The sequence below is a fragment of the Lytechinus variegatus genome, chromosome 14 (assembly GCF_018143015.1).
Source record: "Lytechinus variegatus isolate NC3 chromosome 14, Lvar_3.0, whole genome shotgun sequence".
Classification (NCBI taxonomy): Eukaryota; Metazoa; Echinodermata; class Echinoidea; order Temnopleuroida; family Toxopneustidae; genus Lytechinus; species Lytechinus variegatus.
The window spans coordinates 11,040,264-11,059,952 of record NC_054753.1 but is presented as its reverse complement, the minus strand read 5'-3'; the positions used below and the strand labels follow the sequence as shown (position 1 = coordinate 11,059,952).

At 35.4% G+C, this 19,689-nt stretch overlaps 1 protein-coding gene across 2 annotated transcripts in view; it reads left to right on the top strand.

Moving 5' to 3' along the window:
• The window catches only part of LOC121427421 (G protein pathway suppressor 2-like), a 34,133-nt gene extending 16,423 nt beyond the window's left edge, over positions 1-17,710 (top strand). For both annotated transcript variants that reach the window (XM_041623809.1, XM_041623808.1), the window contains exons 9-12: positions 2,340-2,467; positions 4,735-4,848; positions 6,298-6,384; positions 17,596-17,710. In XM_041623809.1, the coding sequence (XP_041479743.1) occupies positions 2,340-2,467; positions 4,735-4,848; positions 6,298-6,384; positions 17,596-17,691 (425 nt within the window). In that variant the 3' untranslated portion in view covers positions 17,692-17,710. The remainder of the gene's footprint in view (positions 1-2,339; positions 2,468-4,734; positions 4,849-6,297; positions 6,385-17,595) is intronic.
• The last annotated feature ends 1,979 nt before the right edge of the window (positions 17,711-19,689 follow it).

The following is a 19,689-nucleotide window of genomic DNA, read 5'->3' as shown; positions in this document are numbered from 1 at the left end:
GGTCAGAACCACTACACCATGCCACTTCCACTACTACACTGTTCATTTATAAACTCCTACACCCCCGGAGTGGCAATGTAAAGAGTTCTGTTTTTGTTTCTGCTGAGGTAACTTCCGTGGGGACTCAGCAAAGCAGCTTTCCGCCACATCAATGCCAAGCCAGTATAACTAATTTTACATTTTACGTGTAGGTTAATCAGTCATTGTCCCGTTTACAGCTGACAGAAATTAGCTGCGGGCCTTTCTTTTGTTAAAGGACAAGTCTACCCCAACAAAAACTTGTTATGAATAAAAAAGAGAAAAATTCAACAAGCATAACACTGAGAAATTCATCAAAATCGGATGAAGAATAAGAAAGTTATGACATTCTAAAGTTTTGCTTCATTTCACAAAACAGTTATATGCTCATCTCGGTTAGTATGCAAATGAGGGAACTGATGACATCACTCACTCACTATTTCTTTTGTATTTTATTATATGAAATATGAAATATTTTTATTTTCTCATCATTGTCATGTGAAATGAAGTTTCATCCTCCCTGAACATGTGGAATTCCATTATTTCAAAATTTTGTGGTTCAGGCAAGGAGGTCCTGATCGTCAAATTCGTAAAAATTGAAATATTGTATCATTCTAACAATAAAAAACAAAAGAAATAGTGAGTGGGTGACATCATTGACTCTTTTTTTGGGATGTAACTGGCTCGTTCATATAACTATTTTGTTAAAAAATAAGTGAAACTTTGAACTTAATTATTTTACATCCGATTTTGATAAAATTTTCAGCATTGTGCTTGTCTGATTTTTCTCTATTGATTCAAATCAACATTTTTCTGAGGTGGACTTGACCTTTAAAGTGGAGAGAATGCAGTGCTGGGTTTGGAACTCACAACCTGTCATTTAAGAGTCCAATGCTCTAACCACTAGACCACAAGACCCATCATTGATTGATGCCTTGACAAAGAATGCTAGGCCATCTTTGCATTGGAACCCATTACCTTCTGATTGCAAGGCGAGAGTCAGAACCATTGCACTTCCACCACTAAACAATAAATTTTCAAACACTCTTTTACCCCCCCCCCTCCACCTGCCCTCATGTGTGAATTCACTATTTATCCTTCCTATTTAGGAAACAGGAAGTAATTGCATGGTGACCTTTCATAAATTTAATCTCAGCTTGTCATTTACAGGAAGTAATTGCAGGGCAACCTTTGTATAATTTAGTCTCATCTCGTCAGTTTCTATCCTCTTCTATTTGCTGATTTTATGCTAATTTTGTGTTTACTTTTATCAATATCATGTTGATTACTTCTAATGATAGCAAGATTGGTTTTGTTCTATTGGGCCTTGCTTTGATTAAATTTATATTGTGGATTTATTTAGGTGGATGTTTAATTGATCAATTGACTTTGTTAATTATTTGAACAAATTTTGTTTATGACTATGTGGCCATGTGGAGGAGACTTTGTTTTCCATTCATCTCTGAATGCTTGGATTTTTGAAATTTTCTGCTTTATTGAATTCTGAACCTGTTGCTTACAGGGCTAGTACACCCAAACAAAAGTTGATTGAATGAAAAGAGAAAATCCAACAAGCATCATGCTCGAAATTTCATCAAAATCAGATGTAGAGCATAAATAAAGAAAATGATTACATTTTAAAGTTTTGTTTAATGTCATATAAACATTTAAATGCACATTTTGGTCAATCTGCAAATGAAGGAATTTATGACATCATCCTTTTATTATTTCTTTTGTATTTTTTTCTATAAAATACAAAATATCTTTTTTTTCTTATGTTAAACAAGGTTTGATTCCTCATTGAATGTTTGGGATTGCAGTTGTTGCAGCATATTGCGATTCAATGCAGACGCTGCCTTTTTGTAAAATTTTCCAAAAGTTGAATAAAATGAAAAATAGAAAAGCCAATCTTCTACAAGTTGGCCCTTAATAACTCTATTTGTGCAAAATGGCATGATTTCCCAATTCTAAGAAATTTTTCATTGTGTACTAGTGTACAAAGTTGGTTTATGAAACCATTGTGACATTCCCATCAAAGCCCTCTTTCTTGAGAAAAAAAAAAAAATTGACACAAGAAAAGTAACCGGAAGTTATGTAACTCAGGAGGCGTGATAGCTCAGTTGGTATTTTAGATTCTGTGATCTGGATTTGATTATTACTACCCTTTAGAAAATCCTCATTACCAGGTCCCTTGGAGAGAACCTTCAGCCTTTTGTCCTCTGTTTGCTTGCTTTGAAGCATTCATGCTTTCTTAGCAATTGGGTAAAAAATGACGAAAAAAATACACAATATAACAAAAATCATCCTCATTTCACTCACAGGATATCTGCAAGGTGCCCCTTCATCCAGCCTGCATTCTGCCTCCCACCATGGAGTGGAACCATCCAGGAAAGCCAGTAGTGAAGGTGATGACCAAGGCTATTATCAGGCCAAACTCCAAGGCCAGCAGGTAGGTTTAATTCATTATTTTCTGAGGGACTGGTACTAGCAAATAATTCAAGAGATCATCTGGGTGTGGAAATGACCCACTACGAGCCACAATAACAGTTCACTTGGGCCCTGTAATGCAAACATTTACAATCATTTGCAATTTTCAAGCAGCTAATCAGGGCCCCGTCTTACATAGAGTTAAAATTGATCCAATCAATCGTAACTATGGACGGCCAGCAACATCAACATCTATTATGCATGTTTGTACAAAATATTTTCTCGCTATGATGTATATTCATGCATTCATTTTTTTCTTAGAAATTCACTGCACTTCTCTTTGCATACAGAGGACATTGTGCAAGTTTTTTGTTGGAAAAAATTATGACACTGATAGATTTCCATGGAGTTAGGATTGATCGGATCAATCGTAATTCTTTGTAAGACGGGCCCTGATTGGTCAATATTAGGAATCTTTTTGTCTCGGATCCCACCAGAGGTGAAGGCGAGACTTAGGGATCAAATGTCGTCTGTCGTCCGTCCGTCACAAATCTAATGACACATAACTCCACAACCGTAAGTCGCTTTTCAACCAAACTTGGATGGTAGATGGACTTGGGGGACGTGCATGTTATGCTGCAGTTGGAGGTCACATGGTAAGGTCAAAGGTCATTTTCAGGTCAACGTTAAAGTTTACATGCAAGACTCTCTTATGACACCTAACTCTGCAACCGTAAGTCACTTTTCAACCAAACTTGGATGGTGGATGGACTTGGGGGACCTGCATGTTATGCTGCAGTCGGAGGTCACACAATAAGGTCAAAGGTCATTTTCAGGTCAACCTTACCTAACTCCGCAACCGTAAGGTGCTTTTCAACCAAACTTGGATGGTAGATGGACTTGGGGGACCTGCATGTTATGCTGCAGTCAGAGGTCACATGATAAGGTCAAAGGTCATTTTCAGGTCAACCTTACCTAACTCCGCAACCGTAAGGTGCTTTTCAACCAAACTTGGATGGTAGATGGACTTGGGGGACCTCCATGTTATGCTGTAGTCGGAGGTCACACGATAAGGTCAAAGGTCATTTTCAGGTCAACCTTACCTAACTCGGCAACCGTAAGGTGCTTTTCAACCAAACTTGGATGGTTGATTGACTTGGGGGACCTGCATGTTATGCTGCAGTCGGAGGACACATGATAAGGTCAAAGGTCATTTTCAGGTCAACATTAGAATTTACGTGCAAGGCTCGTAAGGCAAGTGTTATTCCATCCCAGTCATATTACAATGAAGTTTCGATACAATTCTGTTGCATGCCCTCGCGAATCACGATATTTCTGGTTATTTTCATACGTGGGCGAGACACAAAATCGCTTTTGCCTTGTTTGACAATATGTGTATGCAGTTTGATTGGCCATTGTAAGTTTGGTAATTGTTTGCCACATTAAAGATGCCTTGTCCCTGTAATGCCAATACAATCATTGGTTATAAAGTTTGCGTGTGTTGATTGCACCTAATCATTAATGTAATTGATTGTAAAGATTGTATTGATGAAGTATAGAAGTATTTGGTGTTAAAGGTAAATTCCAGTTTATCAAATATCAAAATGAGTTCGTACAGAATCCAATGAAATGACCACCAAAGTGTGTTTTTGTATAAATAAGAAATATGTGCCAAAGGATTCTGGAAGAAATTGTGTAGTTGCTGAGAAATTAGCAAATAAGCACAGGATTCAGGTCAAGCATCGGGCAAAACATTCAATGCAAGAATAATACACTGTCCCACGTACGCTTATCTATTTTGGTGATCTTCAGTGTGAACATAGATTTCAAGATTTCACAAAGTTCAGTTTATGTAATTGTATCCGATCTGGATCCTCGATGATATACAGACAATTAAGCCTGGTTTTACAGACTTTCTCATGAAATAGTGTTTACTGCAACTACTGGCACTTCTCTTGAAATGCCAAAGCAATCAGATCATGAATTTCATGTTGTAATTTCGACCAGTCAGTACGAACTAATTTAAGTTAATTTTTCTGCTCAATGTGGTAAATGTTTGTTCAACTTAGTCTGTTGCCAAAATGTTCGAAGCTTTTGTTCATCTTGCTCTTACTTCTTTACATCTGCTTCAGTTGTGTTCACACTTAGTAATATCATCCTTGGGTAATACCACATGTGTGTTTATGAGGGTGATAAGGTCAAACCAACTTTTCGTGAGGGTGAACTTTCCCTAAAATTTAGGATCATCTAGAATCCTCACAATTGTCATTTCTGTTTTATAATGTCCAGCACATTCGTCAGTTGAATTCTGGTCACGCTCAAGCCATTCATCATCAAGGGAGTCATCAACCTCTCCTGACACAAGGTCAAGTTCAAGGTCACATGCAACCTGCACAAACTAAGGTAAGGTTTCACAAATCATTTCATAGCTGCCAGCCATTACATGTTTGCCATAGTTATTAGGTTTTTCATAAAAAATTTAAGCGTTAGGGTTTTTCTCTCACCTACATAGCAGAGTGAGACTATAGGCGCCGCTTTTCCGACGGCAACGGCGGCAGCGGCGTCAACATCAAATCTTAACCTAAGGTTAAGTTTTTGAAATGACAGCATAACTTAGAAAGTATATGGACCTTGTTCATGAAATTGGACATTAGGTCAATCAAGTATCACTGAATATCCTGCATGAGTTTCACGTCACATGACCAAGGTCAAAGGTCATTTAGGGTCAATGAACTGTGGCCAAATTGGGGTATCTGTTGAATTACCATCATATCTCGATAAGTGTATTTGTCTACTTCATAAAACGTGGAAATAAGAGTAACCAAGTATCACTGAACGTCTTGTGCGAGTTATAGTTGTTTTAAAAGTCAGCTCTGCTGCTATATTGAATCGCGCGATGCAGGTGAGACCGCCAGAGGCATTCCACTTGTTTTTAATTCAAATATTTTTTTTTTTATAGAAAATAATATTTCGTTGAGAATTTTGTTTATCTATGTCTTTTGTTTTCAGGAAAGTAATAAATAAATGATATTGGATAAATGTTATTCAGGGAACTAGACCAAGATCAGGGGTCATTTGGACTCAATATTAAAGAAATTTTTGTTTATTCTCAGATTTAAGGAATTCCTCTCTTTTTTGCCATAATGATTCCTTTTCTTGGTTGCACATGGTTTGCAGGTCTATCAAGTTCTTTAAGAGAAATTCCAGTAGTTGCAGTAAACACTGATTTCATGAGAAAGTCTGTAAAACAAGGCTTAATTGCGAATTGTCAGTATATCATCGAGGATCTAGATCTGGTACAGTTACATAAACTGAACTTTGTGAAATCTTGAAATCTACGCTGAAAAAGTTCAGACTAAAAATCCCCAACACAGAGAAGCGCACCTGGGACAGTGTATGATAATTGCTTTGAATGTTGGGCCCGATGCTCTACCCGAATCCTGTGCTTATTTGCTGATTTCTCAGCAATTAAATAATTTCTTCCAGAATCCTTTGGCATACGTTTTATTTTTAACTACAAACAGATACTTTGGTGGTCATTTCATTGGATTCTGTACGAACTCATTTTGATATCGTTACCAAAACTAGCATTTACCTTTAATAATGAGGGTGTGTTTCACAAGGCATGTTCAGACAAATTTCTAGCCCTCTATCTGACATTCCTAAGTATCAGGGAAAAATTGCAATGGGGCTCGGGAAAATTTTGCCGCCAAACCGCTCAAAAGAGCCCTGAAAAATAAGGTGCCCATAGAATCCCCATTCACTGCTAGGTAGTAGGTGCAGCTCCCAGAAATAAAAAAAAATTGATGTTTCTCGTGCTAAGTATACCCCGTATTCCCTTCTAAATTTTAGTCGAGTATCCCAACATCCTTTGCTGCTCATGGACGAAGGAAGCCAGAGTCTCCTGTGTATCATAAGAAACCAAGCCAACAACATGGGGTAGGTCTTTATCATTCTAATTTCATCTCGTTGCATTAAATGTTTGCCAAAGCAAAGGAAACATATGAGTGTCAGTCTGTAATCTGTATTTCTTTTTGTTTAGTTACCATACGATATGAAAGTGCTCAGATATATTTTATGTCTGGGTAGTACTTTTACTCATACTTTATCAAATCACAATCAATTTATGTTATTATCTTCTCGTGTCCATTGCTGTATGGTTTTTAAGGATATTTTTTTTTTTTTGTGGGGGGGGTGAATCAGCTACAAGCAGCAATACTGAATGAAACTGAGTGAAATAAACATATTCCCATCATTGATGTTTTCTTCTGAATTTGAATGCTAAGTATTATGTAAACTTTGAATATGTAGAATGCAAAAGCAAAGAGTGTATTTTCTATACAGTGAATAGATGAAATGTAGTATGTATACATATTGATATTCATATTGGTGGATTTGAGTTCATTTACCACTATTTCATCCTACAGTATAATCATAAAAGTTGGTCTGTGAACTATAGGCATGTTGTAAACCAGACTGCATCAAAACTTTGCTCAAGTATGGTCAGCAAGACCTTCGACCGTTGACCTGAAAATGCCCCAAAGCCTGTCAGGCTGTAAGAAGGGTTCAGTAGGTGGGCCATGAATATATTATCATGAACACTACAAAAAAAGTAGAGAGAAGAAAAAAAAATCTGATCATGAACCTATCTAAAGATTTTTTGTGTGAGTCCTCGTACAGGGTGATTGAAAAAAAAAACATAAATGGGTTTCCTTCAATTGACGTATATTCCATTTTCTTAATACAGGTATGATACTGTCAGTTGTGCTACTGTTTTTCTGATGAAATTGAGCTTAAACTGCACACACTATAATTTATTTGATAAGAGCTGCGTAGTTTGTTCTAAGTCATTGGCAGTTCATCAAGGGAAACAACTTTAAATTTAATCACAATAAAGAATAAAACTTTTAGAATTATGTGACGCAATTGTGAATATGTTCCCTCCAGCAGCAATTTTCAGTATGGTTTTTACATGTTAGTAACAAATCTCAGTTATATGGAAGCAGCGTGGTGTAGCGGTTTTGACTCTCGCCTTGTAATCAGAGGGGCGTGTGTTCAAATCCCACCTTGGCCTAGCGTCCTTTGGCAAGGTGTCAGTCCACAATTTGCCACTCTCCACCCAGGTGCTAAATGGGTACTCGGTAGGATGCGAAAGTCTATGTAGTATGCTGAGCAATTGAGTCTTGGAACTCTTGTTGGAATGCTCCCCAGGGAGTGGAGAAGATGCATACATTGTATGTGGGCATGCAAGGATCCGATGACAGGGGTAATAATATATCTGTAAAGCGCTTAGAGACGTCGTTCCGATGTGTTAAGTGCTATATTAATGCGGAATATTATTATTTATTTTGGCCCATAAGAGTGACACAAACAGTATTTGAGAGGAAATCCTACAGGTCATAGGTCACATTTTCCGTACCTAAGCAAACTGTGGCTGTATGTGGTTTTCGATGCTTTGATTCCATGACAACAAAATACAATACCAAAAATTAAACTAAAAATTGCAAATTTATGTTGATATATATTTGTTCCCAACCTGCAAAACAGCAATTGCAATCAACAAGTTACCATTGGATATCATAACAAGGATGGTATGAATTAAAAATGACTGCATGCACCTTTTTTAGCCCCCTGGCCTTTTTAGTCCCTTTTAATTGTTCAGTATATACATATTTTTATGATTTGAATAGAATCGGTCATAAAAAGCACAATCTTCAGATAAATCTTTACAGCCCAACCAAATTCAAAAGTGTGTAATATTTGACAAACTACTGAGGAAATGGCCAATTTTTATTTCTTTATCACCTCTATTTATAAAATGCTTTTAAATCTTGCCAAAAGAGAGAGAGATAAGTAAATAAATAAAACCTGATTTATGATATTAGCACCATCAAAACTGTCCAGGAATATGACTGGGTGATGACATAGTCATTGGTCAATGGTCCATGTATAATGTGTTTACATAAAGCAGAATTTTTGGCTGATCTCTGCCCAAGAAGATAGAGTGCTTACTGAAGGAAAGTGAGATATGTAAACAGACCCTACTTTCAAGGGCAGCAGAAGACAATGACCTTCAACAACTCTTGAAATACAGCGTACATGTATAATCTGTTTCTAAAATTTATTCTCAGTGCTAGAACTTACAATGGTTTCCTATTCTGCAAAAGTGTATTTTATTTCATTACTTTATTAATATTTTGTAATGTCTCTGAAAACATACAGTATGTGTATTACATCACTGGGAAGCATGATGGTCCATTAATACTAGTTTATACAGAATATAATGAAACACATAGAAAATGCATGAAACTGTAAACTGCAAAAATATGAGCAAATGGGCATTTCCAAGCAAAAGTGGACATTTTCCAAAAATTTATATTGGCCCTATTTCAAATCTGGATCAATTTTTTCTATCAAAACTCATGGGATTTTATAAATACAAAAGGGGAACATAATTAGCCACAAATTTTTGTTCTTACGCATCTCCTTATAGGAGAATCCAAACCACACAAAAAATTCCATACATGGGACTACATTATTGTTTTTTTTTACTCAATTTCAATTCAACAGAAAACTATTGCTTGTTTTGTAAAATTTTCTTTTGGATAGAACTGCAATCGTTTCAGAACGAAGTGCATGCATTGACGGCTGTGATTTAATAGAGGGCAAGAAACAGGAGGAGATAGAGAGAAAACTATAGGTGCCATGAGCCTAATTACATCAGGAGGGCTCAAGATATTCGTTCGACCCAACCCATTCGAATTTTTTTCAATTTGATGTTGCTGATTGACAAAACTGTATGAATATGATTCAAAATCTAACACTGATTCTAGAAATGGTAACTACTGAACTTCCTTCGCCCAAATTGGGAAGATAAAAAAGTGACTTGGAACTATTTTTTTGACTGGTGGACTAATTTAGGGCTATTTTACTGTTTGAGTCGATGAATTTGATCCATTCATAGTTATCTTCATAAATGGCAATTTATTTTTAAAATGAGCTGGCTACGCTACCCTTTCCTGGTCAGATATGGAATGCCAGATATATATCCTATCCAATGGTAGTAAACATTCCACCCTCTAATTTCACATTTATTTTTTATGAATTTTTCAAAAGTGCCATTTTAACACACAAGTCTATGGGGAATGTTATACGCGCGTGACACCTATAGATGATATACATTTTCAAAATATTAGAGGGCGCTATTTATTAAGGTTACGATCACTGATGCGTAAAAACCATTTAAAATATGAGGAACAATACTAGAGGCAAACCCTGAAAATGTCAGAGCAAAATGAATGAAAACAATGAAGTTATGGCCATTTATAATTTCTTTAGTTTGCAAAAAGAGGACACTATTTCTAAATGTAATGGTCACTGATGCGTAAAAAAAGCATATGGATCATGAAGGATGATATTATTAGCCAGCCCTGAAAATATAAGACCGAAATAAATAATAACATCAAAGTTATAGTCACTTAACTATTTGTTGACTTTGCAATAGAGAGCGCTATTTCTAAAGATAATGGTCACTGATGCGTAACAAACAAGTGAATTATGTAGAATGTTACCAGAAGCAAACCCTGATAAAAAGAGGCCGAAATGAATGATAACAATAAATTTTTTGTCATTTTTCATTTTGAGACTTTTCAGTACAGGGCGCTTTATTGAGGTAGTGATCACTGATGCGTGAAAACCATTTGAAATATGAAGGATGTTACCGTTGGCAAACCCTGAAAATATTAGACCAAAAGGAATGAAAACAATGAAATTATGGCAATTTTACTATTTTGAATTTTTCAATAGAGGGCGCTATTTTTAAAGTTAATAGTCACTGATGCGTAAAAAACCAAGGAATTAGAAAACATCTTACGATTAGCAAAATATAAAAATATTAGACTTAAATAAATGAAAAAAAGTAAATTGTGGCTCTTTTACTATTTTGCACTTTTTAATAGAGGGCGCTATTTATTCAGGTAATGGTCACTGATGTGTATAACTACGTTCGAATTATGAGGGATGATACCCTAAGCAAACCCTGAAAATATGCGACAAAAGTGATTGAAAACTAGGAAGATATGGCCATTTTACTATTTTCAACTTTTCAATAGAGGGGGCCATTTCTTAAAGGTAATGGTCACTGATGCATAAAAAACATAAGAGATTGTGAATATTGATACAATAAACATACCCTGAAAATATGAGACCAAAATGAATGAAATCAAGGAACTTATGGCCATTTTAATATTTCTTTAGTATGCAATAGAGGGTGCTATTTCTAAATGTAATAGTCACTGATGCGTAAAAAGAATGTGAATTATAAAGGATGATGTCATAAGCCAGCCCTGAAAATATAAGACCGAAATGAATGACAGCAACAAAGTTATTGTCATTTTCCTATTTGTTGACTTTGCAATAGAGGGCGCTATTTGTAAATTTAAAAGTCACTGAAGCGTAAAAATTTGTTGAATAATGGAGGATGATACCATTAGTGAACCATGAAAATATGAGACAGAAATGAGTAAAAACAAGGAAGTTATGGCCATTTTACGATTTTCCTAATTTGCATTTCAATAAATATGAACATTTTGAACGTAGACTATCTTCGATTCGAATTTAGGGCAAGAAGACGGCATTTTGAAGGGCAAGTCGTATTTTTATATGAAAAGGCAACTCTTAAACAATTACCTGCAATTTGTTAGAAGTCTGTAGCATGCAAGATGCGGGAGTTACATGTAGGACGAAATTAGGAATGGTATGCAAATGGACTTGAAATTTACAAAATGGCGCCTGGACGGTCATGCATGAATGATCTGTTAATAACTCTATGGTTGGAAAATGAAATATGAGGTGCACAACTAGGGGTGCTGAACAACATGTCTACCAAGTTTGGAGGGATTTGGATGAGGGACGTGGCCTGGGCAGAGTTAACAAACTCTATGTGTTAAATGAATGGGGTTTTTGGCAGAAGACGAAGAAGATTGCGGAATAGGAATACGGAACAACAACAATGCATTGTCGCCGCAACTCTTAAACAATTACCTGCAATTTGTTAGAAGTCTGTAGCATGCAGGATACGGGAGTTTGGACGGGATTAGGAATGGTATGCAAATGGACTCGAAATTTACAAAATGGTGTCTGTACGGCCATGCATGAGTGATTTTGGAAAATGAAATAGGAGGTGCACAACTAGGGTTGCTGGAGACAATGCCTGCCAAATTTGGATGAATTTGGATAAGGGACGTGGCCTGGGCAGAGTTAACAAACTCTATGTGTTAAGTGAATGGGGTTTTTGGCAGAAGACGAAGAAGAAGAAGATTGCGGAATAGGAATATGGAACAAGAACAATGCATTGTCGCCATTGGGCGTCAGTGCAATAATGATTAATAGTATCAGTGTTTACTGGAAATAGCATTAGATTGATCAGGGGGATATGAATTATTATGTATTATTGATTTTAAAAGACTTATGGAGAATCTGTATTTTCTTTTGATCGGAAACAAATCTTAAAATATTCTGACGAGTTATTAACTTTCTAGCTATCCCAAAAGGAGAAAGTCAAATATTTCAACGACTACATTTTCAAAATTTTTCAGTTTTAAATGGTTGGTGTTATGTGAGTGTATACATGTAAATTTTAGCTCTGATGGAGTGCATGTGTTCGACATATGAGTGGAACCATATTGTTCTGATTTTTTCAAGAAGTTGTAGGGGGCAAGAAAGATTGAAGTTGAGATCAATTTGTATAGATTTGTTTATGATATAGAACTAGAAAATGGTTTAGGCTGTAGCGCGTTGTTTATGCTACTGAAGGGATGAGTGGTTAATGTGTAATGTATTTTCCATTGTCAATACTATGTTATTTAGCATAGCATGCCCTTGTAGAGAAGGAAAGATCCAATTAGAATGTATGATTGATTGAAGGAATTAAATGATACCCCTTTCACAAACCCATCCTCCAATTATCCGCCTAAGAGTAATGCGGATAATTCAATAAAAATTGCATTCACAAACTCGAAAATAATCCACACTATTTATTACGAGCGCGCGACCTGAAAAAGGCAGATAATTGTCATGGCAACTGCACATGCCCCCTCCGATGGGGTTGTGTCGGAAAAGGGTGACCTTTTTGATCGCACCATGGCAGTTATCCGCATTACTTTAGAAACGTGTGCATAAGTCAAAATCTGGTCCCGATGTCGCTATTATGCGGATAATTGCAGCATCAAAATAATGCGGATAACTCCGGTCCTGCTCCAATTTTACGACCAAATTATGCGGATAATATCCGCATAATTGGGTTTATGAAAGGGGTATGATATTCAACGGAGTCAATTAGGCCATGGATTGTAGATGAATAATTAAAATAGTTACATCAGCCTGGAAAATAGAATAGCTCTACCCAACATCCAACTACACACACAAAATGGTATGATTTGCAAAAAAATTGCCTACAAGCTAAAAGAAATCAATAAAATGTAAATAGATGGATGGATGAACAAACAGACAAAGTAATGAACAATTTTTAATGAATGATGAATTCAATGGGTAGAATAGAAAAATGAATATATTCATAGGTTGTGACACAAAGTATTAGGCCTACATATTTACGTAATGAGCTAATGGTCAAGTGAATTAATGAACAATGATATGTGTAAGCGAATGAGAGTATAGGCTTCATGACTTGAGCTCAGCTTATAGGAGGTCAACTGAATTTCCCCCTCTAAAAAAAATGACAGATTAATGACAGATTACAACAAGAAATTTATGTTGAAAATATAATGTTAAAAGTGTAGTCAAGGAATTGGAATTCCCTGGAATAGTAGCTTCAGTCAAAAGTACACATAAAAGAATCTGTTGAAAGTTCTTTATGAACAAGTGTAAAATATCCATAGTACAGAGAAGCCTTACATATCACAAAGACAATTTATTGGTAATGAAGCTAATCACAATGAATGATGGGGGAAATGGATATCAAACAAATCTCTCATTACTTTTATCATTCCTCACGTGCTTTAATCTCAAACCAAACCATTTAATTTCCATTGTAACCTGCTAATGAGCTCAACACATTTTCAATCGGTAATTGGTTCTAACTTCTATAGAGGTCAAGGGCTTGGCCATTCAATCCCTCTATTGGCGATGATTACTGTCGGCTCGCTGGGCTGTTTCCACAGCCAGAATTTGACGTTTAATTCTGCATTCACAAGGAAAACTTCATACAGTAGTATGCTTAATGCAGACTACATTGTAATGAGCTTCATAGGGTTTTTGTTCAATCCAGTGTGTGGGTTGATTTGTTATTTAAGTTAGCATTTACTTCTTTAAGTAATATCAGTGCCCTGTAAAATAAGAGATGTACTTGAGTATTCAATTAAAAGTCAAGTCATTAAAAAACAATCAAGCATAGTGCTGAAAATTTCATCAAAATCAGATACAAAATATGCAAGTTATGAATGACATTTTCAAGTTTTGCTATTTTTCACAATGCAGTTTTATGCTCAACTCACTGACATGCAAATGATGTCCCTAAATCACTATTTATTTTTATTGTCTGAATTACATACAATATTTCAGTTTTTACAGATTTAAGGCCAAGTCCACAAAGTTAATCACAAAAAAATTAGAGAAAATTTATATAATCATGTTTAGTCTGTTCTCAAATAAGACATTTACAATGTTTTCTAATATTACACATTCCCATTAATCAGCTAAAATTTTAAATATGATGAGCTTGTTTGATTTTTCTTAATTTACATACATGTAATACATTAAATTCACATGATTTTAAGATGGGCTTGGTCTTCAAATAAACCAACTCCAGAAACAAATATAAGAAATATTTACTTCCCAATATGCAGATATATAATTGTGATATGCCTGGCTATGAAGGTCTAAAAAATATTTACTGGTACATGTAGCCAAGGTGCATCAAACATGATATCTTAATTGGCTGCGTATATAAGTCTTGAAATATCTGTAAATGGATTTCATATTTGCCAAGAACAAGTCTGGTCCTGTCAAGGATTCAGTGGTATTCAAAAGCCTGTACTCACTACTCCATAGGGCCGTCTGCACCATCCCGAGTTTTCAAATTAGCGTGCTATTTCTTATCTGGCAAATTATCCCGATCTGAACAATCTCATGATCATTTACAATGGAGACGCAATTATCGCGCTAGTTCGTAGGATTAATCTCGAAATTGTAATCTCAAGTCAACTTGGGATTATTTGCAAAATAGCACGCTATTTTACGAATTATCGCACTAATTCGTAGGTGCAGACGCACTAAGGAGGATTTATTCCTTGCGTCAGACTATAATGCATCGATGCCTCACTCGAGTAGGAATCGCTCTTGCGATGGGGGATATGGGGTTTCTTGAATCTCGAGATTAATCGCGAAGAGGGCCGATCGGGTTAAAATCTCGAGATTGAGCAAACTCAGAATGGCACAGCACCGCCTTGTACTTGTAAATGGGAACTGACCTACCCAGTTTATACCTGGCCAATGCAGGAAAAAAAAGAGAGAATGAATAAGCTATAGAGGATCATGTGAAATAATTGGCAAGAGCTTGTGGGTTTTTCTCTGAAAAGGAAACAAATGTCATTATTCCCTGTGGGAGGTCAAGTGTACTTGCAGAGAAGCTAAATGCTGCCTGTGCTTATCTACACACCAATCATAATGAATAGTTAAAATTCAACAAGTTTCACCCTCTTTATAGGAGCAGTTTAACAACTGCTCAAATCAATTTTAAGAGAGATATAATCAATTTAATGAAATGTTATTGATCTACAGTATACCTACATAAACTTTATTTCAGATTTTAGTTAAACTTGCTGAAAAGCTCAATAGTTTTATTCAACTTAAAGGGGAATGAAACCTTTAGAACGAATAGGCTTGTGTAGAAACAGAAAAATCAAAGAATAAGAATAAAGAAAGTTTGAGAAAAATCAGACAAATAGTGAGAAAGTTATGAGCATTTGAATATTGCAATCACTAATGCTATGGAGATCCTCACATTGGCAATGCGACAAGGATGTGTGATGTCACTGATGAACAACTTTCCCTTTGGTGGACTATAAAATACCCTCAAAATGTCTCTTTTTGCTTTTTCTTATGATGATACAAACTCTTTATCCACGATGTATTCTTAAAAAATATGTATTACATGCCCTCATGTAGAAAGAACACATGATTTATGGATAGATGTGATAAAAGAGGCAATTCAAGTGAAATATATACTAAAGTAATGGGGAGAGTTGTTCACAAGTGACATCACGCATCTTTGTCGCATTGCCAATTTGCTATCTCCATAGCATTAGTGATCACAATATTAAAATGCTCATAACTTTCTCATTATTAGTCCGAATTTTCTCAAACTTTCGTTGATCTGTTTCTTTGATTTTTCTGTTTGCACACAAGCTATCTTGTTCCAATGGTTTCATTCTCCTTTAAGCTTCACTCTCTTAGTGGTGATTAAACAATAGTAAAGATAACATCAAATTCATGAGATGTAATTGGTCTACATCTTCAGAAAGCTGATTTTAGCTGTCTATGAATCACCCTCTGGTTGTCAGATGAATGTTTTTTTTGTGAAAAATAGAGACATATTTAAGATAGTTATTGTTGCATTATATGTATTGTGAGATTTTTATTTTGAGAGGTTATTGCAGATGTTAAACATTAAATTTGCATTGAAATACAAAGTGAGTGAATGTGTTGGGCTGAAATAAGAGCCTTTTCTTCATTTATTTTGACAACAGATACACTGTACTGATTTTCTACAAGCACCAACAATACATGTAACCATTCAATGGTCATTTGTTTTATTCTGTTATTATCCTTTTTGCGATTGTTATGACATCTGTCATTTCTCTTCAATCAGCGGGGTCCTATAGAATCACTGATACTTCTGAAAGTGTAATGTTTTTTATTTAAAGGGGAATTAAACCTTTGGAATAAGTAGGCTTTTGGGGGAAAATAAAAATCAAAGAAACAGATCAACAAAAGTTTGAGAAAAATCGGACAAATAATGAGAAAGTTATGAGCATTTGAATATTGCAATCACTAATGCTATATAGATCCTCCCATTGGTAATACGACAAGGATGTGTGATGTCACATGTGAACAACTTTCCCTTTGATGAAATATAAAATACCCACAAAATGTCTCTTTTTGCTTTTTCTTATGGTGGTACAACCTCTTTATCCATGATGTATTTAAAAATCTGTATTACATGCCCTTCTATAGAAAGAACACATGATCTACTGATAAATGTGAATAGAATTGAATTTATTACAGAACGTCACCGGCAATTGCCAACATTTTGTTCAAAACAAGAAAATATATACATAAACAGATAAACAAAGACAAAATAGTATTTTTTGTCAAAACAAAATCAAAACAAAATATAACAAAGCAACTTATATATAAAAATATACACTATAAACATAGGCATTATTTGGGTACTCATTTTAACAATGAGTAAAAAAGAAAAAAAAAAGCTGATGTCCAAGAGAGGACAAGGAAAACACAAGGAAAGTGGGAGAGGAGAGGGAAATAAAGAGGAAAGAAGTTCGAAAATAGAGAGGACGGGAGAGAGGAAGAGTGAGAAGAATGGCATTACATGTAAACTTATTGTGTAAGAATATTGCGAGTGTATTAATTCAAAGTGTTTGCCGTTTGATATTTTTAGTACTCAGAATTCCCCCCTAATATTAATTTTTGGACAAAAGAACAAAATAATTTAATCAATGCATAATTTAATCAATGCATCAATGTGATAAAAGAGGCAATCTAAGTGAAATGTATACTAAAGTAATGGGGAGTTGTTCATAGGTGACATCACACATCTTTGTCACATTGCCCATGTGAGGATCTTCATAGCATTAGTGATACTGATCGCAATATAACTTTTAATAACTTGTTATTAAAAAAATGGTTCTTTGATTTTTCTGTTTTCACAAAATCTATTTTATTCTAAAGGTTTCATTCTTCTTTTACATAATAGGTGAAGTGAAAGACATCACAGTCTTTTGATTCTTGGAACAGTAAAAATTGTCACTCTTTTAGCTAATGTGAGATGTTTATCTTTATTTGCAATTCATTTTTGTCTATTTATGGTTTGTTTTATGTTCTTTTGATTTCTAGACCAACTACCCACCAGGACAAGGAAGTGGAAGGTCAGGTTATGGATCTTCTCAAGGGCAACACCAAGGTCCTGGAAGATACTATCAAGGACATTAGTCACATTCTCTCACTTCAAGATAGTGTAAAAGGCACCACTGAAACTGTACCTATGCTCAAGGACATGGAAATCAAAGGAATGACTATGGAATATGCAAGGCTCGACATTAGCGGTGGCCCAGTGGCCCGGGGCCACCAAAAAATCATCTCGGGCAACCATTATTTAAAAAATGTTAAGTTTTGGTGGCCCGAATCGGGCAACCAATAATTTTCAAAGTAGCGCAATTTTTCTCCCGATTTTGCATGCATTTATCAACTTTCTACACTTCAAATTGCAAGTCAATTCGTCATGCGCCTTTTTTGTTAATCTACACACAAATACACACACACAAAGATTGCACAGTCATGAGTATGTAGGCCTACCGCTAGCATACAGTAACTATTATTCAGCCGGCCGTGCCGGCTGTCGTCTGGCTGAGCTTTGCATGCGTGAAACCACTGCAGCTGGCTGTGCGCTAGCAGACTATTCAGACTCAGGGAGCTGCGATGCGAAATGTTACTGCTAAGAAATCTTCCCCAGAACTTTGAAAATCTATGTCAAAGTCACATTTTATACCAATGAAATGCCCTCTACAGTCCATATTACTGAAACCTGATAATTTGCAAGCATTAAAAGGAGGAATTATGACTTCTCTTTTGACTCAAAAAGACCGATTTCCAAATGCATTAAAAGCACATAAAACACATAGGTGAGTACATCACAGTCCCACATGTGCATTTGTATGTATGTTGATATTTGGTTTATTTTCGAAGCTGTCTTGAATAGACAGCTTCTTTCTTTCTTGTTTATAAATGACTTCTTAAACCACTCTTAAGGAAGTAAATACTTTGGGAAGGCATTTTATTGATATGAAATGTGAATTTTTTCCATCATTTTTGTCAAATATAGGGAAGGAATTTTCTCACTATTTTTCCAGACAACTTGCCGTGTTCTTATTCTTTTTTCTGTCATTTTTTTACAGTGATGAAACCATTTATACCCCTTCCCATTGAATATGCCTGATTAAAGAACAAGTTTCTACTGAATAATAATAATAATTTTCCCCCATTTTTTCTGATAATTTTGTCTTATTCATTTTTCTTACATTTTCTTTTGTTTTTTCTCATTTTTTTTCCTGTTTGTTTTTTCTTACTTCATTTTTTTATTTGTCTTATTTCACTTATTCATTTTTACAATTTTTTTTTTTTCAATACACTATTCTAAAAATTATTTTTGTTTATTTCCCCCTTTTATACATTGTTCTAATTCTGCAGCATATTTTCTGTGATTTTCTCCTGCTATAATATGCTGGAAAAGAGAAAATAAACTGGATTTGGGGCCTGCATAATCTAGGTTTTACGATCAAAAAGGAAGGAAAAATCATTGTTTTGTAAATCAATCTGAGTTTGCTATATGCACTATTTATTTACTTTACCATTATGAGTGTGTGTCTATATGGAGATTAAAAGTCCACACAACCTGGGATGAACAATACAATTCTTTTATTCTCTTTCAATCATTTGATATTCACAATGATAGAACAATTTATATATTACCACAAAATAAGCAAAGTAAAATAACAGCAAGCACGATTTACATACAAGATGTACAAAGAATAGTGGTACGTGGTAGTGACTGCAGAATATTTCAGTTTGTTTTATTCATTTTTAATTAATGTTTTTCTTTATATTTTTCGGGCCACCAAACTTTACTAATGGGCCACCAAAAAAAATTATTTGAAGGTTTTGGTGGCCCGAACGGGCCACCACCAAAAAAAGTTAATGTGGAGCCTTGGAATATGGATTCTCTTGGGCCCAATAGCAAGGTCGTGGAAGATACTATCAAAGACATTAGTCATACCCACCACCTTTAAGAAAGTAAGACGGCACCACGGAAACTCTACCTATTCCCAGGACAAGGAAGGAAGGACTATATATTCTCTAGGGGACAACATCAAGGTCCTGGTAGATCCTGTCAAGGACGTTAGTCATACCCACTACCTTCAAGACAGGATGGCA